This window comes from Ambystoma mexicanum, chromosome 2q (genome assembly GCF_040938575.1).
Source record: "Ambystoma mexicanum isolate Mex_15411 chromosome 2q, UKY_AmexF1_1, whole genome shotgun sequence".
In the NCBI taxonomy this organism is placed as follows: domain Eukaryota; kingdom Metazoa; phylum Chordata; class Amphibia; order Caudata; family Ambystomatidae; genus Ambystoma; species Ambystoma mexicanum.
In genome coordinates, this window is record NC_090924.1 from 946,948,810 (window position 1) to 946,974,169 (window position 25,360).

Consider the following 25,360-nt stretch of genomic DNA (forward strand, 5'->3'; position numbering starts at 1 on the left):
GAGCAAACCCAGCAACCCCTGTTAGGGGCTATCTGGGTACAGTCCTAGCGCCTATGGCGCCAGGCTCATATGGGACATCAGTCCTGGTGCCATAGGCACCAGGCTCATATGTTAAAACTTACCTGATGCAGACCATGCTGCAAGGGATCCAAGCACCCAAGCCCATGTGAGGCTTGAAGGGACTATTTTATCTTAGGGACTATTTTGTTACTTGGGTGTGGCTGTGGAGGAATACTTACCTGGGTCTACTTTGAAGGCTATTTAAACCACGCCCGAAGAGCAGCACATGCTTCGTGTTATTCTGCATCCAGCAGCGTAACGCTCACTGTGTCTGCAGTCAGCATCCAGCATCCTGCCACGCCCGCCTCGAGTCCAGAGCACCTAGAAAGAAGGGAAAGAAGAAGAAAGGTTACAACAAGAACTTTACTGGATTTCTTACCTGATTTTGGATTCAGCGCATCTTCGAACCAGAAACAGACTTCATTTTAAACGCATCGCATTGCCAGCAGCAGCGCCGCGCCATACTCACCGTTCCTCGCAGCATCTCTATGATCCGGTGCTGTCTCCATCACCTGGTTGCCGCATTCCAGCGCTTAAGGGGGACAAGAAAACAACAAGGTGAGCCAAGGGAACAAACAAAGACAATCTCTTGCCACCATATGCCTACCTGATTTTACCGCAGGAGGTATTATCCACCAGCACGCCAAATCTTCCCACGCTGCACCTGCAAGAAAAGAGAAAGCAGTGAGTTAAACCTTGGCATCATTTACCGGACAGTGTTACAAAACACAGACTCTTACCTGAACGCTTTCAGCTGCCTCAAGCCGATAATCTTTTGGGTCTAAGCTGCAAAAGAAACAAGGAATTGGACAAGAGTGATTAATCAGACATTTTGAACTCATTAGAACTATATACTTACGGCCTTTCGTCCGGAGGTTTGGAGCCAAGATTTGTCCAGAACTCTTCCAATATCCTCAAGCCAGTGAAGTAACTGGCCATCAACGCGCCCCTGCATTCTTCGCAGGATGGAGAGCTCATCATACAAAACTATAAGGTGAGCTTTGTGAAAGTGAATGTAAGAAGTGATAAGTGGGGACGCAGTGAGGTGTTAATACTCAAATCCACGGGTGGCTAATTCCTTTTCCCCGTCTTTAGGAGACTCCTTCTACCGGTCAACCAGACGAAGCTAGGTGGGCCAGTCCAGTCAGTCTTCTCTGCACTACGCATCACATTGGTGGAGACCGTGGCTGTCCAGTTCCGCTCGACACCCCTGTGGGAGCCAGGTGAGCGTAACAGTCCTATAGGGTAAAAAGGCAGATGGGGCATCATCAGTCTCAGAGTGCTTAATAGGACAGGTAAGTGGGTATTTTGATTTTAAGAGCCACTTCCCCTTACCTTTAATGACCTATGTCCCATTATTTACGACACTTATCATGAGTCAGGTATTATCGTTGTATCCTACCTGACCCAAATTGCGGTACCGTTATTAGCTACTTCCCCATTCCCATTGAGCCCTATGGGGGCTGAAATGGGAATGGGGAATGTTTTTTTCAATGGGGACTTACCAGTCCCTCCAAGGTCGGAATGGATCGGTAAGCCCCCATTGAACCAGGTTGGTCTCGGTACCGGTATGGGAGGTAGTCATTGTGCAAATAGCGCCATGATTACCTCCATACTCGGAATGAGGCCCACTGACTTGTGTGTATGTCATAGATAAGATAACTAGTCTGGGTCCACAGAAGTCTGTCAATGACGGGCTGCCATGACAAATGTTCCTGTTCATTTTAACGTTCCCAATGTCTGTGGGTTTGCACTCCTCGTTGGGGAGCCACCCCTCGGCTCTTTTACAGATGAGCATTGTTCCAATATGGAGTGGATTGCAGCATTCTGCATATGCACTGAAACTTCTTGTGCCTGTCTGTGCAGTATTGCATAGCTTTTTCTCTTCAATTTGCTCTAGGCTGATGTGCACTTGTACGTGGTGTCTCTCTGTGGCTCCTGTTGGTGGGCGTTCTCTTCTTGGTCCACTGCTACAGATGTTCGAATGTGTCATTTTCTAAAGAAACCAGAGATCTTGAAATATAGGTATAGGGTGATCAACAGTGGTACTATTGAGAAGCATACTTTTAAATAAAGAAGGGACAGGGAATGGGGCCCTCCTAAGTGTCACTTTCCCCCTCTGTGGTAGGTGTCATGCCACTTACCAGAGCACAGAGTCAGCAGTGCCGGGTCTGGTGGACACTGACATGGAGGCTATATTCCTGTTGGGGTTTCTCTCAGGCTCCTTGTCTCCCGGCATGCGGCTCCCTGGACGCTGCCATGTTTAATGGTGCACGCATGTGCCGGCATCTGTGTTCGACACCCGGCACATGCGCAGTCCTCCTGGCCCTGCGGCAACGTACGCTTGTGCTTCAGGCCTTGTTTCAGTCCTAGAAGTATATCTTTGATCCACAGATACCAGCACACTGTGTCTCAACACAGTATTGCCCCTGACTGTGTTACGCTTGGTACTCGTTTCTAGTACCTGAAATCTTGTCTCACAGTGGGCTCCTTTCTCTTCCTTCTGCCACACTGTTGCTGCCATTAGCCTCTTGCATTCCTTCCTTCTTGGCTTTCCCCTTGCTTGTCTTGTCCAGTACTCTGCTTGTTCTGGCCAGGGGTTCTTACCTGCCTGGTTCTTCCTTCCTTTCCTCTGCCCTGGCAATTCCCTATCTGGCTTCCACTTCTTGTTTTTACCCCAGCCTGGTGCCTCCGCTTGGTACCTTGTATCATGGAACATATCTTTGCCGATCCCAGCACTCAGAACTTCTGCTACAACTACTACTGGACATTCAACATGGCTTGCACTGTTCTGGCACCACATACATAAGGGAATTGCTGTCTGGTGGTGTTGGGAGCTGGTCCAATACCTGCATGTTCCTACCAGAAAGGTGTTGGGTTGATAGCCCACACTACAAGTCCACCTTTTCCACACTTCATGACAAACTGGCTTCCTCTTCACATCATTCACCAACAAGGACAGGTGCGCAGCACCCGCGACATGCTTTGTATAACAGTAGGACTGATGAGGGCCTCATTACACGGATGGCGGTAAGGATTTACCGGTACCGGTAAAATAGCGGTACCGGTAAATCCTTACCGCCTTACTACGAGGTCCCTTTGCGGGTTGGGGGATTTAACGCCTGCTTTTTGCAGGCCTTAAAAACCAACCCGCAAAGGGACCCAGGGAGCCAATTACGGTACCGCAATTTGCGGTACCGTAATTAGCGCCTTCCCCATTCCCATTGAGCCCTATGGGCCAAAAATGGGAATGGGGAAGGGCAATGGTGGAAGGGGGAATTACCGCCCCGCCAACCTTGGAATGGGGCGGTAATTCTTCTTTCCGCCAAGGTGGTGCCGGTATTTTACCGGCATGAACCATGCCGCTAATAGCGCCATGGCTCTCCGCCATCCGTGTAATGAGGCCCTGAGTCTGGCTTCCAGCCTGGTAGGCCTCCCACCCAAGGCTAAGATGAATCCCCATTCCCTCTTGATAGGGTCAGGTTACTAACAATGTTACAATATTTATAAACAAAGGTATAAGGAGATATTATGTAATGTGTCCAGAATCACACAACTATATGTCACAAATTGAAGTTAGAATTAGAACTCAGAAAAGTTCAGCATCCTGACCATTAGAATACATCTTCCATCACTCTGTTCAAAAATCAGATCTCTCCTCACCAGAATACTAATACCTGAATGAGGCTGGAGAAAATCAGGTAAAAGTGATCACCAACTCTGCAATTAGTGTCATCATGTAGTACTTACAGGGAGTATGGAGGTTTGATCGCATTTTCATATTGAAGGTGTTCTCTGAAGGCTCGTTAGTAGAATCAAATAATTTTGCATAATAAGCCATGCCAGCTTTAAGAGTAGGCTTCGCTGTTAGCTTCTGAGAAATAAACTGATACAAGACTAGACATTGAATAATGGGATGGGAAGCTGGGTTTCTCGAAACTTTCTTTAACATCACTTCATTTTCCTTAGGAAACTCAAATTCCATAATGTTGAGTCCACTACTGGTGTTGGTGATCTCTCACAAATAATCCATCTGAACCCACATAGGTAACACGATGTGCTGCAGTCCCACAGATTTGTGAAACTCTGCCTCTTCAACACACCCACTTGGAAGATAAACAAATGACACACAGTTCCACATGCCTTACATGTACAAGACTCTGTACAAAATACCTTAAAACTCCCTTAGGACTGAACTTATGAAATAAACTTTCAACAAGCCGTTCACGGGGTTTACAATAAGCGCAGGCCACTATCGCCATGGAGAAAGATGTGTGAACTGCAGTGAAGTATTAACCCAGCAACTCACTCAATTTTGTTTCTTAAATGATACAGAGTATATACTTATCGCCACTAAAATGACGCAATGAGGTTTAATTAATGTACCCTCTGCCACACCTATGATGCGAGATTGATAAAGATGCAATATGCATGTAAAAGATGTGACATAACTGACAAATAGTTTGTTGAAGCATGCATACTTCTCAATTAGCTTAAGGCCTCTTCTAGGGCTTGTGACATTGTTAATACGGAAACCCCTTGCAACGTAAACGTCTTACCTTCTGTGGGCAGGTTCCTTTGGAAAGAATGTCTAGCAAATCTGCAGATGAAACAAAGTAGAATCGAGGAAAGGCCAAACGCTTGGTTGCAAGATAGTCAGATAGAGCTTTTTCACAAAGCGAAAGTCTAAAAAAAAAAGAACCGTGTCTCATTAGTATGTTCAGTGCCAGGAAGACATTGCAGGCTTCATCGGCAGGCAGTAGCCTAGTTCAGACAAAGACATTTCAAATGAGCAAAATAAGCACCACAGGTTTTCGGTGCAGTTGCTTTCTAGATAATGGAACAGCAGTTATATAAGAGGTACATTTCTATCAAGAAATCATCAGCTTTCCGCTGACTTTGGTGATTAAACTCAGCTGCATGTTATTCCATTAACATAATGGGGTAACCACATATCACCTTGGTTTGACCTACCAAGCTTCTTTAGTATTTTTATATTTCTTGTTTTAAACAATGGTTAGATAGGTTACATCCAATGGACATCCAACAATCAGAATAACAAAAATATGATTGTTCAAATAAACATTTGCACCACAAAAGTGACTATGTTGATCCACGAGGTCGATTCAGTTCAGCGAGTTGCACTTTATGCAAATGCTTCAGTGAATGAAAATACAGAGAACCCAGAGCAACATAACATCATATGATTCGTTTCTGAGAATCCGTTCAGCAAGCAGGTCTTGATACAACCGTACATTTTGTCATTATCAATATTTTCTGTGCAGGCTCTACTGTTTGAACTATTGTCATGTGTGCTGTATACAAGTGTGTTTCATAATCAACGCTATTAGTCCCAAGTCTGGTTCACACCTGTTTTGGCAATTACATCAAAACGTTATCCTCAACCAACGCTTTCTTGTGCCGTTGTACAATATTACACCGCACATAGTGGTATTCAGTAATTTTAGATTAACTGCTAACAATATTCTATGAAATTAACCATTTGACTCGTCGGGGAACTAGGCTGTCACAACCCAAAGGAAATGTTTTGGGCACAGACCCTGCAATTTTAGGGGTTCACAGTCTCCCCCACTCCCAACCTTCCGAGCCCAATTTAGGATGTATATATTCACATCCTGATGGCAAACAGAACCATTTTGGTCGGACATATCTATATGACTGAGGAGCAGTCAAAGCATTAAGGAAGGTTCTAGAAAGTTGACTTAGATCTACAATATCTTACATAAAACAGTTGGGCATTATGCTGCAGATACATGTAGGTCGATGACTGGAAAGATGTAGATGAGAAAGATAAAACCTAATGGCACTAATTTACAAAAGGTTTAGTGCAGCACAAAGTTTCTTTGTTCCGCAAAAGTACACTTTGCACAGTGCTAAATCCGATTCACATATCCTTTTTTGCGCTGGCCCTTCCTACCTAGCAATCTGCATGAGCACATTATACAGGATAGAACGCAGCCCACAGGAAGAGACGAAGCAAACAAGAAAAAGCAGGCGGAACATACAAAATCCCCATTAAAGGAGGAAAATTAGGAAAAACATGGGCATGGGGAGGAAGGTACCTTGCAAACAACAAACACGCCCCATCAAGCACCAAGTAAACCCTGTTTACAGAAACATTCATACTATCGCTTTGTCTCCAAAGGAGAACGATATCATCGCTGCCCATCCGAAAGTGCAATGAAAGGTCACGCATAAAAAGCACAATGACATCCCAATGAACATTCCATTGCCACAATGCCTGATACTGCATTGCTAGCCCAGATATCACTACATGCAGGGAGGATGAGGAGGAGGCCAGAATCTCCCATACCCGAACAACTATGTTTGGAATGCCAGATGAGGAGGTGCATGGAAGATTCTGCTTCCCTCCCCAAATCATCCTAAACACGGTCGGGAGTGGGAGAATGACCTTGCATCAGCCACAATGTGCTCACAGTCTGTGACATCACTGGTCAAAGTGCTATCAGCCTTACACTTCCTGGCCAATGGATCATTCCAGCATAGCACAGCCATTGTTGGGGATATGTCACAGACCTGCCTCCACCAGGTCTTGCGATACATCCTAGCACGTGTGCATAGGCACATTAACATTTCACGCACACTGCAGGCAAGGTAGAGCGGCAAGAATTCTATGCAGTTGCACACTTAAGAATTCTATGCAGTTGCACACTTTCCCCGGGTACTGGGAGCCATTAACTGCACCCATGAGCACGTATTGCGTAACAGGAAACATTGGAATAAATGCAGAGGTGATTTGTCATGCCAAGGGACACATCATGCATGTGAATTCCAAGTAGCCATGATGCACGCGTATTAGCTAAATATTGCAGTATTCCCCCATACACCAGGGTCTGGCATCAGGAACCTTTGGCAACACCTGGCTCATCTGTGAGTATCAACTACCACGCATACAGACGCAGTCACATAACACACAGAAACACAAGAAATGACACTTGTTGGGACGAACTCCCAGGTATGCCGGAGCGAGGCTGGAAATCTGCGGACTTAGGGAGCCCAACTCCCTTCCCCAGTACACATGGGGGACTCAGTCAACGGCAAGTTCAAACTGCAGTTTGTTACAAATTACAACATGCATACTTGGAGAGATTTGTGAACAGCCTAAATCCGTTCTTGGCTGGACTGTAAATGTTGCAGTGCATGATGCACTAACATACTAGCCAGTTTTAGCATATGCCGCACTTAGATGGATTCTTAACTTTGGCCTGCGTCGCATCTTTAAGGAAATGTGAGTGTAGACTGGTGCCACACTTAGATGGAATTCTTAACCTTGGCCTGTGTCGCATGTAGACAGGATTGTGAATGTTGGCGTGTGCCACACTTGGATAGAATTCTGCACCTTAACCTGCGTCGCATCTGGACGGGATTGTGGGTGTTGGCATGTGTCACACTTGGATGGGGTTCTCAACCTTAGCCAGCGTCGCATCTAGACAGGATTGTGAATGTTAGCATGTGCCGCACTTGGATGGGATTCTTAACTTTGGCCCGTGTCGCATCTAGATAGAGATGTGAGTGTGAGCATGCGCCACACTTAAATGAAACTGTGAATGATGACAAGTGCAACACTTGAATGGAATTGTGATCACCAGCCTGCCTCACGTCTAGAGAGAATATTGAAATTAGCAAGCTCCACACTCCGATGGCATGGTGAATGATGGCAAGCATCACACCTAGACATAATTGCAAGGACAGCAATGCCAACTAACCAATCCACTAACAATTTCATCACACTGCATACACCTCTCAAACTCTAACCACACACATACACAAGCCTAAAATGCAACAATCCGCACAAACTTCACTACACTGCATCAACAAACCAAACCGCATATAGACTTGCACAACAGCAGACAATGACTACCGACCGTAAAACACCCCACGCCCAACAGCGCATCACTGCAATTTTGCACTTTTCCAGCTTATTCCCACCAACTCACCCCCCCTCCCTCTTTCAGAGCCGACAGAGCACCAGGGGACCACTCCGGTGGTGATAGTGTGCGGTACAAATATCCTTTAACATTAACATTAACAAATAAAACTTACAGGGATCGATACAAGAACACAGGTGGATTCACGTACTTCACTGTGTACCCTGGCTCCATCATTACTTGGGCCCTTCTCCAAAAACCTATTGGTGTGAGGAATGTGCCCTTAAGAGTCTAATAACCTATATGGTTACCTATATATGTTATTCTATTGGCTATCACATTTCAGGTGGGTGGCCTGTCCCATCCCCAATTCACTATCTGTTACATTGTTGCAGGGTAGTAGGCTTACCATTGGTTCTTGTATATTGCTACCCGTCCCTGGAATACTAAACTGTGATTTGCTTATGAGAATATTCTCAGAACGATAGCAACACTTGAAGCAGTCTGCATCTGGCTGCTGGGACCGGCTTCTTCTTCCCACCCTGGAAGACTGTCCATTTTTCCATTCAGCTGTACCACGTGTTCAGAGACCACAAAATCGAGCTCTGCAGCAATGAATGATGAGGATTTATTCAGTTTCTCTGCAGCTGGTCCCTTTGCTGTCTGGGGATTGGAATGTCTCTCCATATCTCTTGACCTTGGCTGGGAGCCCTGTCTCATGCGTCTTGCTATCATCTTTACCTGTGCAGCTGATATAGTTGCCCGCCTCAAATGCGCAAAGAAATGCGTTATTGTTTTAGTATTGTAAGTAACTCCTTAAACCCTGCGTACTAAATAGTTGAAAACAAACACTTCTTCCCACTCTACCCTCACTGCTGGGTCTCTCAGTGTGGCGAGAATAGGAGGGTCGCCGTGTTTGAGTTGTGGGTATGTTTGGGCCAAATATTCTACAAAGGCAAGATAATACACTTCAGGAAATCACTTAACCTGCTGGGTCTTCTCAAAGTGTGGACAAACTGGTTTGAGAACAGTTCCGGGTGGTGGGCAGTGGACAACATGAACAATCATCAACAATTACATCATCTTTCTCATCAAAGGTGTGTAGAGAATAAAATGACAAACAGACAGTGGTCCTCATTATGAGAAGTGTGCTAAAAACGGGGTCATTACCGGCATGGAGGAACTAGCGGGTCCGTGCTCGTTTGACGCCGCTAATATCGGCTGATTATGAGTGCGCGAGCATGCACGAACCCCCATGCCGGTAATGGCCATACCGTCATGCCGTAAAGGCCCTCCAACACCCCGATAGCGCCATCACGGGACACGCCAATACCGCCTCCGCCTAGGAGGCACCCCTTAATACCGACCCGGTAATAACATCATGCTAATACCGGGCTCGTAATACCGGACCTGGAAGTAACGTCATCACATCAGAACGGAAAATGCGCCGGCGGCCATCTTTAAATACACAATCCATTGAAATCCTCCCAAACCACCAGTGTTGCACAGGAGAGACCAGGGCCTTTCAAATCAACATGTCCAAGGCAACCAGAAAATCCAACCCCCGCCTGTGCAAGAAGCGTTTTCCTGATGAGGAACTTAACATGTTGGCAGACACCCTTGCTGCCCATGCTGAGGACATAAACACCCATAACCTCATAAGGGAGGCGCAGCAGAGGAAGAAGGAGATATGGGAGGAGGTAGCCCGCAAAGTATCTGCAGTCAGCACCACCCCACGGACAGTCAAAGACTGCAAGAAAAGGTGGGATGACCTCCGCCTTAGGTTACGCAACATCCTGGCCAGCAATCGGAGGGAGGCCATGGCCACAGGCGGGGGTTCCCATTCCCCGACAAAACTAATGCGCTGGGAGGAGATATGTAGTACTTTCATCCAGATGGAGTCTATCGAGGGCTTCGGGGAGATGGAGACAGGTGCTGCAACATCTGGAGATGGAGGTGAGTGACCCTGCAGACCCCAGTAGGGCAAACCATGACGTAGCTCAAGTGATCTCGAATAGAGCCTAGGCAAGGCAATGCATGTCCCAACACACACAGATCAACATGTCCATGTCCAGATGGAGGCCCAAACCTGGCACACTGGAATGCATGCTGAGTGCCAATCCCATTACCGACAGCCAACACCCAGGGCCCATTCCCATGTCATACATCACACAAACCCTAATACAACGGCATACCACCTGCCATGCAGCATTCCTGAATAGAGACGTCCTGGCAAATGCCAAAATGCCCCCTTCAAACTACCCTGTGTGACACACCTGTAAAATGTAAATGCATGATAAATGAAAATCTCCACAGCACCATATAATGCATCTTGCATGTAACACCATCACTGATGCCCTGCATCTCTTCTACCCCCCAGGCACTGATGGAGAAGATAGAAGTGAAGATCCAGCCACAAGGGCATCCATGTCCCAGGCCAAAACAACTGCCACTGGCAAAACCACCTCCGTGGCAGCCTCGCAGCCCACACCACAAGCCAGGGCGAGTGCACAGGCCATGCCATCACATGAGGGCCCCGCAGCTACAGATGAGACCGGAACCACAGAGCTGGCAACACCAGCGGAAGGGGAGGCCAGTGGCACCCATTCTGCAGCAACTAGTTCCGTCGGCGAGGCAGCAGCCACAGCCCCACTGAGCGACATTGACATTGGAGCGGAGGAGTATGTGGACGAGGAAGGCCTAATCCATGTGGCATGTCCACACACCCCAACCCCCCCTGACCACCCCCCAATCCCACACTCAGGCCACACCCTCCAGCACCATTGTGGATCCTGCACTCCACAGTTCCGACCTCAGCACCACCCCCGAGGCCAGCCCTGCAATTGTACGCCCGGCCGCAGCACCCTCAACTTCTGCTGCTTCCACTGACTTTGGGGTACACCTATCAAGGGTGGAGGCAAGGCAGGACACCATGCTGGAACTTGTTAGGCAACATGTGGCTGAGGGAGAGGACACAAGGCGTGAGATTGCGCAGGCCACTGCAGGGAACACTGCCGCCATAAATGCCTCTGCGGTCATGATGCGCGACAGTCTGGGGGCCGTCACGCTGGTCCTGACTGCAATACTGCAACATATGCAGCAGCAACAACCGGCGCCAGCCGTGCCAATCACTACGGCATCCACCACATCCACCACACCTGCATCCTCTGCACCCTCCAGCCCTGTGCGACAGACAAGGCGTAGTACGAGGCAGTCGGAAATGCTGCCCCCGGACACTAAGAAAGCACAAAAATAGTGTGGGACAACAATGGGAGTGGGGGAGGTAGTTTCGGTGGTGTGTAGGGGAATAAGGGGGTGTTCATGGGGGGTATGGGGAGTTCATTGGGGGTATGGGGAGTTCATTGCGGGTATGGGGTGTTCATTGGGGTGTATGGGGAGTTCATTGGGGTGTATGGGAGTTCATTGGGGTATGGGGAGTTTTGGTGTGTTGGGGGAAGCGGGAAGGGGGAGGGCATGTGAGTGGTGGAGGGGTGAGGCACTTTTCTACAGTTCACATTAATTTGTATTTGTATTTGTATTTTATTTATATTGCACACCTAACCCAGGGGTAGCCAGGTGCAGAAGCATCAAGAGGATTGCAAAGCTTAGTTACATACAGAGGAGTGAAGTCCAGCTGTGGTTACAGTGCTGGACGTGTCACGCAGAGGAGGCACAGATACAGAAATATACAATATAAGCAATACTATACACAATAGTCCGGTAGTCGCAAGAAAGGTATCTACGCCGAGCAGTGGACAACCAGATGTAAATATTTACAATCATTGTGGTGAGGAGCAACTGGGCAGCGGAAGGTCGTTAGGAGTCGATAGCCTTGAGCCAGTGGATGGTCTTAGCTCTGAACTGGTGGTAGGGGAGATCCTCCCTGCAGGGAGGAGGAAGGGAATTCCAGAATTCAGCTGCTTTTACTGGAAAGCTGTTCCCTCCGGACATTGTACGTTTAAACCTGGGCACCAGGAGAAGGTTGGAGTTGGCCGTTCTAGAAGGGCGAGAAAGGGTGGGTTTAGTGAATCTGGAGATAAGGTATTGAGGGGCTGCTTGGTGGAGACATTTATGACTCAGAGAAACCGATTTGAGGAGTATTTTGTCTTTGGTGGATAGCCAATTGACAGACCTTCTGGAATCAGAAATATGGGATTTCTTTGGGATACTGAGGGCCGCTCTTAGGGCATTATTTTGAAGGATTTGAATTTTCTTTGTGAAATATTTGTTACAGCCTACATATAGAGCGTTGCAATAGTCCAACTTGGACAGGATCAGAGCCCTGGCCAAGGTGATACAGTTAGCGGGAGAGAGAAAAGGTTTGGCTGCCCTGATGAGTTTGCATGTATAGGAGGTGGCGGATGCCATCGCATTAACTTGTTTATTAAGGTGAGGGTAGAGTCTAGGTAGGAGCCGAGAGTTTTAACCTCCTTGGCTACCGTAATCTTATTATTGTCAATTACGAACGATGAGTGGTTTTGGTCAAGTTTGTTGAGGTAATGTGCAGAGCCTAGAATGAGGAGTTCTGTCTTGTCATCATTCAGGCATAGACCGTGTGAAGCCATCCATGCCTGGATGATGAAGTACACTTTGTTGACGAAGGCCAAATCGTTGTCATAATCCCCCGACAACGGGATGAGGATCTGGGTATCATTGGCGTAATTAGTGTAGGTGATACCCAGATTGTCTAGATCATCAAAAAGGGGCTTCGTGAATATGTTATATAGTGTTGGGGAGACGCAGGATCCCTGAGGCACGCCACATGTGATAGGCGTTGGGTCGGCTGCTGCTAGCAGGGAGAAGACTCTCATGGTGCGGTTATTTAGAAAGGATTGGATCCAGTCAATACACCCGTTGTGTAGAAAATCATTCAATGCCTGGATATTGTTCATTTCATGTGTATTCATTTTATTCATGACAGTGCACAGTGCCCAACTACCCACAATCCCTGTGTGCATGTCCACATGGACCAAGTGTTAGTGTAGTACTGACACATATCCATCAACGTCCCTGTGGGTCAGAAGTATTCGTCAATCAGTGACTGGCGTACAGCACGGCCATCTTGTGCATCACGTACTGGCAGGGGTGCTGCTTCTCCTCCATCTTCAGCCTCATCATCCTCACCTGGTGCATTCTTGTCAATGTCAGGTGGCAGTGGTATATTTCTCTGGATGCACATGTTGTGCAGCATGACACAGGCCATGGTGATCTTTGCCACCTTCTCAGGCCTATAAAGGAGTGCTCCACCAGACCTGCTTAGGCAGCGGAATCGCACCTTCAACAGGCCAAAGGTCTGCACAATCACAACACGGGTACGGGTATGAACCCAATTGTACTCCTATTCATGGCTGTTACGCGGGTTCTGCATGGGGGTAAGTAGCAATGGCTTCAAGGGATATCCTCCATCACCTGCATGGGAGTACAGAGAGGTCTGTGTGAGTCATTCTAAGATGCCACCTTCATGATTCACAGCCATGGCCGCAGCTATTTGATGTTGACATGCACGTGTCCCTGTACTTATGCACAAAGATTATTTGGATGCATGTGTACTGAAATATGGTCTGCTAGTCTGGATGGTGTTGTGCAGATGAAGCAGGGTGTTAACTTGCATGCTAATGCCGATGTACTGTGGATGCAGAACGATGTCTTGCCTCCCATGATTGCAGTGTATGCTACACTGTGCCTAATCACACTAGCCACATTGGCACAGTTGTAATCATGTTCAGTCATGCATCGCTTGACAGACCCATGGTGGCCTGTTTGGGCGTCTTACATGTTGTCATTGATGTACGGCATTGGTCCAATGTGTTGCAGTGATGTGTCATGTTCGGGTTGGGAGGTTCAGGTCAGAAGTGTTTAGCTCTGAATGCATTGTCCACTCACTGCCCATTCCCACCCAGGTGGACTATGCACCCCCCTCATTCCCACCCAGGTGGACTATGAATCCACCCACATCACAGACCTGACTGCCATGGGCCAGTCAGGCAACTCACCAAGCAGCCAGGCACGTTGTCCAGCATGTCACTCCATGTGACGGGGTAGCGTGGAGTTACGCAGCACCATGGAATCACGTGTCGATCCGGGATATCGGGCACAACAATGTGTAATGATCTTGCTGGAGTCACATACCATCTGCACCTTGATGGAGTGGTATTGCTTGTGATTGTGGTACACCGCCTCTATGGCATGAGGTACTACCAATTCAACATGGGTGCAGTCGAGGGCACCAACGCAATTGGGCATGCCTGCCAGTGGATGGAAGTCTACTTTGGTGTCGGCAATCTCCTGGGCAGTCGGTGGTAGGGATATGTGGGTGCTAGCATGCTTCAGGAGGGCATCCAGCACTTGGGTCGGCATGCGTGGAAAGAGTGGTTGTTATATACGATGCAGCAGGCCCACTATGTGCTGGAAGGTGCCTGTGGCCAGGAAGTGGAGCACAACACCACCTTCAGTAGCGGGGGGATGGCAGTGCGTATTTCAACGAGGCTGACAATGTCGTCATGTATCATATCCACAGTGGTGGTGATGGTGGCCCGGTCCAACCGGTGCAGGGTGTGGATCTGCTCAGGGGTTAGATTGAATGGACTGGGTCTGATGCGAGGGATTGGTGGCTGCCTACGAGGTACTTCTGGCTGCACTGGTGGTAATTGCTGGGCCTGTCTCACCCTCCTTCTCCTCCTGTGTCTCCTCTGTGCTGCCTGTTGTTGCTGCTGTAGTTGTTGTAGTTGCTGTTGCTGCTGTAGTTGTAGTAGTACAGGCATGTCCTCCAGCCCCATGATTGCAACAGCTAGTGGTATAATTTTGGTGTGGGAAGGGGTGTGGTGTGTGGGTGTACTCCTTTTATGCTAGGAAAGCCTCCATTGACTCCACCTGTGGTGATTGTGTGCACCTGTGGCAGTTGCCTTCACAGCAGGTTGCTATTTATGGGTGGTCCGTGATGCCTGTATTAACGCCATCGTGCAGGCCTATTTACCGCCTTCGGGATGCAGGTAAGTGCATGCCCGTGTTACTTGTGATGTCCTCCTATTACCGGCATCCCGGTATTTCCTCCGCAAAGGGGCGCGTGTACGTGCACAAGCCGGTATGAAGGGGCACGGTACGGACAGTGGCGGTATTGGTGGGTTGTCTTGTCGTAATGGGCCAGACCCGTTAACGATGCTGGTAATACCATTCTGCCTTCCTTTTTTCATTACCTCCATTCTCGTAATGAGGCCCAGTGTATCCTCACTCCAAGTCTATTAGGAGTCCAGTCTCTAACTCTGCTGACCTGCAGCGAGTAACCATTGGGTGTCCTCCACTCAGCAGTGTAAGTTGAGAATCGGCTTGTTGCTCCTCTTGTTGCTGATCATTGTCCCTGTTGAACTCGTTGCTAGGTGAGGCTGCTGCTTTGTAGGACTTGAAGTCGGAGAGGTGGTTCCAGACCAACTTCCCCTTGAGTCTGACAGAACAGTCTGCCACCTTCTCCACGGTTTGAGGATCAGTAAACCTTGGTGCGTTCCAGCGGCAGATAAAGTTCTGCAATAAGACTAGGTCCCTCACATGTACTTGTCTCTTGAGTTCTGAGTCTCTTGGTGCGTTGTCGCTGCTGCTCTCTCTACTGTTTTCTGGGACCCCCCGGTGTTGTTGTATCTGGCGAGAGATAAAAGAGGCACTAGCAATTAAGGAAGTAATGTATATCTTGTCCTAACATATCTGCACTACTCACAGTCTTTCAGTGCTCTTGTGGGAGGAGCCAGTCACCACCTCATGGGGCATTAAATGGTGGTCGGACCCAGGCTTATTGCGCAGTGAAAACAAAGCAAGAGGTAAGAAGTGCAGCCAACTTTGCTTTGTGCTCTGCTGTGTTTTGGCTATGGCTTCCTTTAGGAGAACGTTCAGATGTTCACATACCCCACTTGCTTGCAGGTGGTACGCACAGGCAAATTTGTGTTGGATTCCCAGCAACGTGGTGATGTGCTTGAACATCTTATTGGCGAAGTGAGAGCCATTGTCAGACTGCAGGACCTCAAACATGCACCATCTTGGGAACACTGCTCTGACCAAAAATGTAGCCACTCTGAGGGCGTCAGGATGTGAACAGGGACCAGCCTCAATCCACCTGGAGAACAGGCACACATCTATTATCATGTAGCGGTATCCTTGACATACTTGAATCATGTCAACGTAGTCAACATGTACATTCTGGAAAGGCCCTGCTGTAGTTAGAGGTATGGCTCCTCTAACTACTCTCAACGTATGTCCTGCTATATATTGCTTGCATGTCAAGCAATTGCTTACACATTCAGCCACGTGTTCTGCCAAATTAGGACAGAACCATGTTTCTCCAATGTGGGCAGCAATAGCCTCCTTTTCCGTGTCTGTTGGGTAGTGCAGTTATATCAGTGCAGTGTTCAGTAATACTAGCGGGATGACCACTTTCTCTGTGTTATTCTGCTGCCATAGGGCATCCATTGGAGATACTGTATACCCCTTTTAGTCCACAACTTCTTCTCTTGCCTTGCTGCAGCTCCCTGCAGCTCCATAATTTGTGTTTCTGGCAATGCATTGTACACTTCTTTCAATGCCATGTTCCTGACATGATCTCGAGCATTTGATGCTCTCTCCATTTCTAATGGCTCTCCAAATTATGCTGCACATTTTGCCACAAAGTCTGCAGCTTCGTTCACCCTTGAGATAGGATCTTCCCCTCTAGTGTGTGCCTGGTACTTCACTATTGCTACTGCATGAGGTACTCAATGACGTCAATCAGTTTGCCCAATAGACGTGCGTGTTGTATTGGTGTCCAGTCTGTACTCCTGAAGCCTCTCCTCATCCATTGTGCCAACCCTGAGTGCACTGTTGATGTCAGAGTATACCGCCACTTCCTTTCCTTTGCTGTGCTAAAATGCTGGTATTAGGGCCACTAGTTCTGCTGCTTGTGCTGAATAATGAGATGGTAGTCACGCACATGCTACTACCTCACTTGTTCCATCTTCTCTCAACCTCACCACTGCAGTTCCTGTATGCCTGACCCCATCTGTCTGGTCGATAGTTGACGTCCCATCAACGTACAGCACGTCTCCCCCTAAAGTGCGTCCACATGTACCTTGCGAGTGTCACTGAAGGCATGTATGTTTTCTGCGCAGTCGTGTGCATAGTCTCCTTCTTGTAGGACGTTTGCTAGGAAAATTGCGGGGTTGACCAATCTGCACCTCACTATTTTCAGTGATGCGTTGGATAGTATCACTTTATACCCTGATGCCCTTTGTGTCATCAGTATGCTCTTCAGCTTCTGTAGTATCGCAAAAAGGGCATGTTCAACGTAAAGAGTGGTAGCGCACCCCGTGGTGAATGCTGCGGATTTCTCCACTGAGAATGCGGCAGCAGCCAAAGCTTGTTCACATTGATAATGTCCTCTCATTACTTGGTCAAGCTTACCACTGTAGTAGGGTATGGGTTTGTTGTCCACGTACTGCTTTCATCACCACACCATCAGTGTTCGAGAACAGAAAAAAATCCTTTTTGTAGTCTGGGATCCCTAAGACTGGGGCTATGCATATTTCCTCCTTCAGCATGTCAAATGCATCAGTCATCTCTGTGGTCCATGTCAGTGTCTTGTGTCCCTTCTGTGCTTCCTTCAGAGCACCCAATAAGGGCCTTGTGTATTTACTGTAGTCATAGACCCATGCTCTGCAGTAGTTACACAACCCTAGGAATTGCTGCATTTCTCTCACTGTCACAGGCTTAGCTGTCTTGAGTATTGTCTCCGCCCCTTTCTGGGGTAATCTGTCTGCGATTTTGTGAGACTGTCTGTCCAATGTACAGCACTTCCTTCTGACAGTACAGTAACTTGGCCTTGCCCACTTTGTTTTCCTTGTCAGCTAACACAGTCCTGTCTACTCTGATCTTCTGTCTTGCTGCAGATCAAAATGTCATCTATGTATTGCAACACTGTGCTCGCCATCTGTACATGATATGATATGATTGGTTATTTATAATGCGCTTCGTCCATTATTGCACAAGTCCATCTGTATCACTCTGTTAAAGCTAGATGGTGACTTGCAGTACCCTTGAGGAAGTCTTGTATATTTCCACATCCAGTTTCCACACATGAAGGAAGTCAAGTGCTGTGAGTCTGGGTGTAGTGGTACTGAGAAGATTTCATTCTTCAAATCAATGACCATGAAGCAGGCAGCTTCCACCAGAATGCTGCATAGGATTGTCACTATGAGTGGCTACTGTTTCACTCTTGGTAGAATTGCTCCTGTTTTCAGTTTTATCTTCACCCCCCCCCTAGGCTCTCTAAGAGTCCCACATCACAGGGACTTGTTGTTCATAGTGTGCTGGGCACCTGGGCCAGATCCTCCTCTCAGAGGACACACGGTGGTACTTCACTGTATTGTATTCTCAGACAGAAAGTCACACTCATCTCGAACACCAGCTCTGTCCCTAACCTCTCTTCCTTGAACAGCTCATGAGCCACTTTAAGGGCTTATGGTCAGTTTGCACAGTAAAGTGGGTCCCATAGATGTAGGGCCTCAGCTTCCGTAGGGCCCTCACAACAGAGACATATTATTTCTCTACTGTGGACTTCCAGAGCTCTCTGTCCTTAAACTGGAGACTTATGAATCCAATAGGGTGTTCCTTGTCTTTCTCATCTACCTGTGATAGTACAGCACCTATCCCAGTGTCAGAGGCATCTGTCTGCACAATAAAAGGTATTTTGTAATCAGGGGCCCTAAGAACAGGGGGCTGGCAAAAGGAGTATTTTAAGTCATTGAAGGCCTTCCCACACTCCTCAGACCAAGAGACCTTCTTGGGTTTCTTAGGAGTAGTGAGAGCAGTCAGAGGGGCGGCTATAGTACCACAGTCTGCCATGACGTTTCTGTAATACCCAGTGAGACCTAAAAAGGCTCTCACCTGGGTTTGTGTAGTGGGGGTAGGCCAGTCTTTTACTGCTCGTACTTTATTGGGTAGCGGCTGAATCCTCCCTCCACCTACTTCATGCCCAAGGTAGACCACTGAACCGTCGCCAATTTGACACTTGCTGGCCTTCAGGATCAAGTGGGCCTTCTGAAGAGCCTCAAACTAGAAAAATAGGAACGGAGGACCTTCCGTTCCTGAGTGTGCTCACTTGTAATTCTCCTTCCGGAGTATGTTAATGTTTGTTACACTTGATTATTTTGAAAACACTGTTCTATAAGTTTATTCCAAAAAATGACTGAATCAAAGTAGAGCGTAGTGTATATCATTATTATGACATTCCAGTGTCTTGGTTTATTTATTAGTTGCCTGACATATCAGTGCCCAATTTTTATCATTGGCAATGCATTTCGGACTATGTCCATCGTCAGGGCTCTAATATCATCATATCACAGCACCCACATTTAGCTGTTGCATGGTTGTTCACATCAAAGTCCAAACAAGGATCATTTCAATATAGACCATTGCACATGTACATAGTGTGCCATTATCAATAGTATCAACAAATTGCACGTACCAGAACATCGTAGTAGTCCATGAAAGGATTTTCAAAATATAGACAAAGAAAAAATCAAAATCAATACCATTTATTAACGATATTGCTGTTAATTTAGAACTAATGTCATGTTCATGCCTGTAATACTATGAATACACTGAGCTGTATCACTGTCCAAAATAAATCCACAAAAATATAATTTGGTAATGATATCTATTTCGCATAACATCCAAGTTCAAAACACGTATGTTAGTGGGCAAAACCTCAATTTGCCTACCTAAGTGCAGATCAATATAGCTGTACAATCTGTAAAAAATACAAAAGTATCCTAATTAGTATTTCCATTATCCCTTTGACTCCTTGTTAGCCTCATTGTTGGTGTGTGCTTATCTCCATAATCTTGCGTGACTTGATTACGAATGACAGCTCAAAGGAGCTGCCGGCACAGTTGGATGTAGTTTTGTAATTCTGATCTCTTCCGTGCATGCGCGTTTAGATCCCGCGCTTTCACTCGGTTGTGGTCTCTATCGTTTACTCGCTAGTAATGTTATGATTCATTTACGGTTATTAATAGTTTGTACAACTACATAATCTGTCTGTAATCTTATTCTGTTAGATCGTATTTGCACGTGTAATTAAAATAATGAAATCCCTACGTGCATGCACGCAGTATTAGTGTTGTATTGTTATGTTCGCTTGCGCGCACGCATAAAGACACTGGAGTGTCATAACAATGATATAAACTACAATCTTCTTTGATTCAATCATTTTTGGGAATTTACTTATACAACAGTGTTTCAAAAATAATCAAGTGTAACAAACATTAACATACTCCGGAAGGAGAATTACGAGTGAGCACACTCAGGAATGGAAGGTTTGAGTTTGTTGTTCATAACCTGGTGTGTAGGCTACAGGGTGTGCTCCCATTAAAACTAGTATATATGAATTATGGATTTGAAAGCATTTGAACATATCTAATCATTGCGGTGCCCACCCTACCCCCCCATTTTGGTCTATTGCTTTTGTGGCACACAACAAGGGCAGAGGCACACACGTAAAATGTCATTTGAGGACATAGAACAACTTACAAATGTGAGAGCAGAAACCCTAGGTTTCACATTGGCAGAAGCCAAGGCAATCCTGACAAAAATCAGTGACTCCACGTGGACATCACAGAAAAGTACTGATTTGGATCCATCTAGAAGAATAAAACAATTAGAATATCTAATTTGCAAGGAAATTAATCGCAAATGACATGCAGTGACATTGGGCTGCTACTTTAAAAACCAATACAAGAACAAATTCTTCCTCCAGACATCAAGAACAGCTATGGGTGCATCAATGGCCCCGACTTATGCAAACACGTTCATGCATTCATTTGAAAAGGATTATGTTCTAGAACAAACAGAATAACAAAAAATTTAAAAAAAGAATGGAGGGCACAGATTTCACTGTGGGTTCGATTCATAGATGACATCTGTGGGATCTGGGACCGGCAAAGAAGAATCGCTACAGAATTTTTTAACTTATCTAAACAGTATTGATCAACGGATACAATTTACATAAGAAGCTTCCAGAACAAACATCCATTTTCTAGATGTCCAGATTCAGGTTCATGAAGGTAACTCTCAGACTAACATTTACAGAAAGGAAACAGATCGCAATAACTTATTGCACCGCTTAAGCTTTCACCAGCTGAGTTTGATAAAGAACCTTCCTTACGCCAAATGATGAGGGTAAAATGTATAGTGAATGATCCTACAACATGTGAGAGAGAAATTGAAAATATGGGTCAGAGATTTGCGGCGAGAGGATATAAGCCAGTAGAAATAAGCAGAGCGATAGAACGGTTAACAACTACAAATACCAAAACAATAGTACCACAGAAAATAACACCGTCTATAGCTTATGTTTCCTGTTATTCACTACAGAGCAATAAAATAAAGTCTGCAATTAAAAGGAATTGGTACACATTGACAAATGATACGAGAGTGGAACATCTTTTCAAGGAAACCCTGATATTTGCTTACAAGAGGAGCGCTAATTTGAGAGATAAATTAGTGAAGACCAGACCATGGATGAAAAAACAAGTCACCACAAGAAAAGGAACATACCCGTGCCTTCACTGCAGCAATTGCAATTTTTTAACAAAAGGAGAGATTGTCGACCATCCCCGTACAGGAGAAAAGATCAAACTCATGAGGTATGCACCATGTGACACACCTGATATCAGTTATGGGATCAAATGTCTTTGTGCCATTTACTGCGTGGGACAATCCAAAAGACCAGGGAAATTTCGTTGGAATGAAAATAGATCCTGTATACGGATGAACAATGTTAACTCAGCAGTGGCAAGACACTGGAATCAGATGAGACACAATGTGAGCCAGATAAGGATACAAGTGCTGGAAGTTGTCAGACAACATGGTGCACATGAAGATCTTGGCAAACGATTGAACCAACAAGAATCTTATTGGATAGATCGTCTAGATGCCCTCAAACCAGGGGGGATAAATGAAGAGATTCATTTTCTGTGTTTTTTGTAACTGTTGTAGTTTTTTCAGTGGACACTCAAAAGGTTTCAGTCAATTCTCTTTGTGATTTTTGTTTTGTTCAATTTGTAAATTTTGTACATTTTGAACTTTCAATATAGACCAAGTAATAACATATAGGCCTGTAAATAAAGAGTAGAAGATATAATATTGGCTTTCACTGTCTACAGCTGATCACATGGGCGACTCCTTAATATCCCTTTTGCTTTAATTGTGGTAAATCTTGTTAACATAGTCTGAAGATTACATTTCCCTCATGATGTAGCAATTCCTCGGAGTTGCCGGTATCAAGCCTATACCGTTAAAAATGAATTGAATGAAAAAATAACTCTGTGACTCTGCGCCAGTTAATTTTCGAAAGTTGTATGTTTTATTCGATCAAAGGTTAAGTCAAAAAACGCCCTGTGACACGTGTTCCGGCTTAATACAGCCTTCTTCAAAACTGGGCTACTTTGGTGCATTTGACTTATCATTCAAATTCTGATTTATCATTTAAATGCAACATAATTTACATATGATCAAGACATTCCCCAATCACAATACCCCCCGAAAAAACACATGATGTAAGGTATTCCAATTTGAATTTAAAGACAGAGATTAGGGATTGGTAACCGGGAGGGTTGTATGGGTCATAAGAGAAAATCACATTGTGCAAATACATTGTACAAAGCACAAAAAAGAGAAAAGGTAGGTAAAAAGGGATGAAACAAACAAAAAGTTACACATATTTTGATTCCATCCCATATACACAACAGAACAAATAGGTAAGTAAATACATAAAAAAAATAATATAAATAAATAAATAAATGAAATGGAGAAAGCGAGAAATACAACATTGTTAGCAATGATTGCCAAATACTTATGGAATTATAATTAGCTCTGGTATGTTCTTAACCACATGTTGACTTACCCAATGGCTATTGGTATATCCACTGATTAAGTTGTTCTGCTTTGATTTAATTAGGTTCAATCCCAAGCTCGTTCTCTGTCAATTACATATAATTGAATTTGCTTAATCCACTGTATTCATTCCAGAAAGATAAATATATAATCCTAATTAAAGTTATTTTACATATCTCCGAAACTAACTATCTTCACTAATATGTATAGCTCGTATATAAGCATGAGTGCACAACTAACATTGTTGCCTAGATGTTAACCCGACTCTCTTTAGATTGTATATCGATAATATCAACTTCCCACACTTGTTATCCCGTTATTTTTAATCCAAACCATATGCTCCGCTTTCTAAATCGTTTACTCCTTTTTACCTCACAATGTTAGCATGTACTTCAATTGTCCCATTCATATTTAACAAAAGATTGCAATCCTGTCTACTTCGAATCTGTATTCTTTGCTTATCTCCTGCTACTGATGCACTCGCGTTGGCGTTCCTACGGACGCCGTTGCCATTTTGGAAATCCTTTTTAAGGCTGTCTCCATAATGACGCGGTGCCCTTTTCGTCATTTTGTAGTCTCTATGGTCTAGATGGCGTGCTACTAGTAATGCAAAATTCTTAATCTAATTAAATTCCAAGAACTGAATGGTATCAGAATCACACGAGTTAATGCTAGTTTATGTTGATTATCAATAGTATGATGTTGTGTTGCGTGTCACACGTAGCTGGGTGCCGTCACTAGAGCCATAAGCGCCATCTTATACTACCTAACTTGCGACTGTTTCCATGACGGTGAGGTTTCCTTTTTTCCTTTCAACCTGACTAATTAATCCAAATGTCATTCCAGCACTATATTAATACCACATTGATGTTGTATAAATGCATTTTGGGAATGAGTACGTGCATATTTTGAAAGACATTATATATCTAAGAATGTGCACTCCTCATTCTACCACTCCATTTAATGTGTTCTTAAGTAATTCACCTTTGTGACATCATAGTCATATTAGCAGATATGCAATTAAGTTCATATATTATTGAATGCTTTGAATGTGATTCCAAAGTAATTAGTTTCCTTATTAACTATCTACATTAATCTTATTCCATCATTAATACATTAATGTATGTTCAGTCTTATCCATCACATATATTAGTACAATCATAAACCACACTCATAAAAACAATGCCATTTCAGTATCTTTGTTCAGGCCTGTTACCGTAGAATCAAAGTAACAAATGAGCCTGGCTTCTGCTTGCCGTAAGGCTCTTAGTCTATCCCCACCTCTTTTAGACAGTGTGACTTGTTGTAACCCAACAAATTTGATCAATTTCCTATCGTCCATTTGGTGTGAATTCTGCCAATAGGCCGCTAATGGTAAGGTAGGATCTTGACTCCCTATTTTACTGAGATGTTCTCGAATTCTTGTTCTAAGTTCTCGTTTCGTACTACCTATATATATTTTAGTGCAAACACAGCAAATGCCATACACAACATACTTAGTTCTGCAATTAATTGCTTGTTTAATTTTCACAGATTTCCCATTCCGATCCTTGAATTCTAATGCGGCTTCACTTACAAATGTACACATAGTACAATATCCACATTTGCGGAATCCTGTGTCTTCTTTTGTAAGCCAGGTACGGATCTCAGGTTCTTTGATGTCCGGCGATAATGATGGGCTTATTAGAGATTTCAGTGTATTCGCTCTTTTGAATATCAGTGTTGGTTTCTCACCCACAAATTTATTGATATGCTCATCTAGTTTAAGTAGATACCAATGCTTCTTCAAAGCTTTCTGAATTCTTCTATGATCTTGGTTATATTGTGTGATGAACCTTACTTCTGCTGGTTCTGTATTGAGGAGTTTGCTCTTTTTGATCAAGGTGTCCTCTTGTTTTAAGGTTTTAGTTTTTTCATAGGCCTCCTTGACACTTGACCCTGGATATCCTCTATTCAAAAAACGTGTTTGCAATAATTTGCATTCCTGCTCAAAACTCTTTTGTTCTTGACAATTACGTCTTGCTCGTACGTATTCACCTAACGGTAAATTCATAATAGTCGTTTTCTTGTGACAACTCGTCGCATGTAATATGGAATTCACTTCTGTTGGTTTCCTGAATGTCCGTGTTGCAAGCTGATGATTACTGACGCTTATTGTGAGATCTAAGAAATATATTTCCCTATTATTACAGGCTCCTATGAATTAAATATCAAAGTGATTTTGATTCAATCTGTTGGTGAACTCTGCAAATCCGTCCTCTGGTCCATCCCAAATAAGCAAAATATCGTCTATGTATCTTTTCCACAATTTGATTGTCGTACCATAATCTGGATCTTGATAAACAACTTCTTCTTCCAATATGCTCATAAATAAATTAGCTAATGCAGGAGCGAATTTAGTTCCCATGGCGACCCCTTTCTTTTGTTGGTATGTCTTGTTGTCAAACATGAATATGCTGGAATCTAATGCCAGTTGTAAC

At 45.0% G+C, this 25,360-nt stretch overlaps 1 protein-coding gene across 1 annotated transcript in view; it reads right to left on the reverse strand.

Annotated features, from left to right (window-relative positions):
- Window positions 1-25,360, reverse strand: part of DNAH11 (dynein axonemal heavy chain 11) — a 4,227,155-nt gene that overhangs the window by 2,379,873 nt on the left and 1,821,922 nt on the right. The window contains exon 28 of the mRNA XM_069648254.1: window positions 4,620-4,746. Coding sequence (XP_069504355.1) covers window positions 4,620-4,746 — 127 coding nt within the window. The remainder of the gene's footprint in view (window positions 1-4,619; window positions 4,747-25,360) is intronic.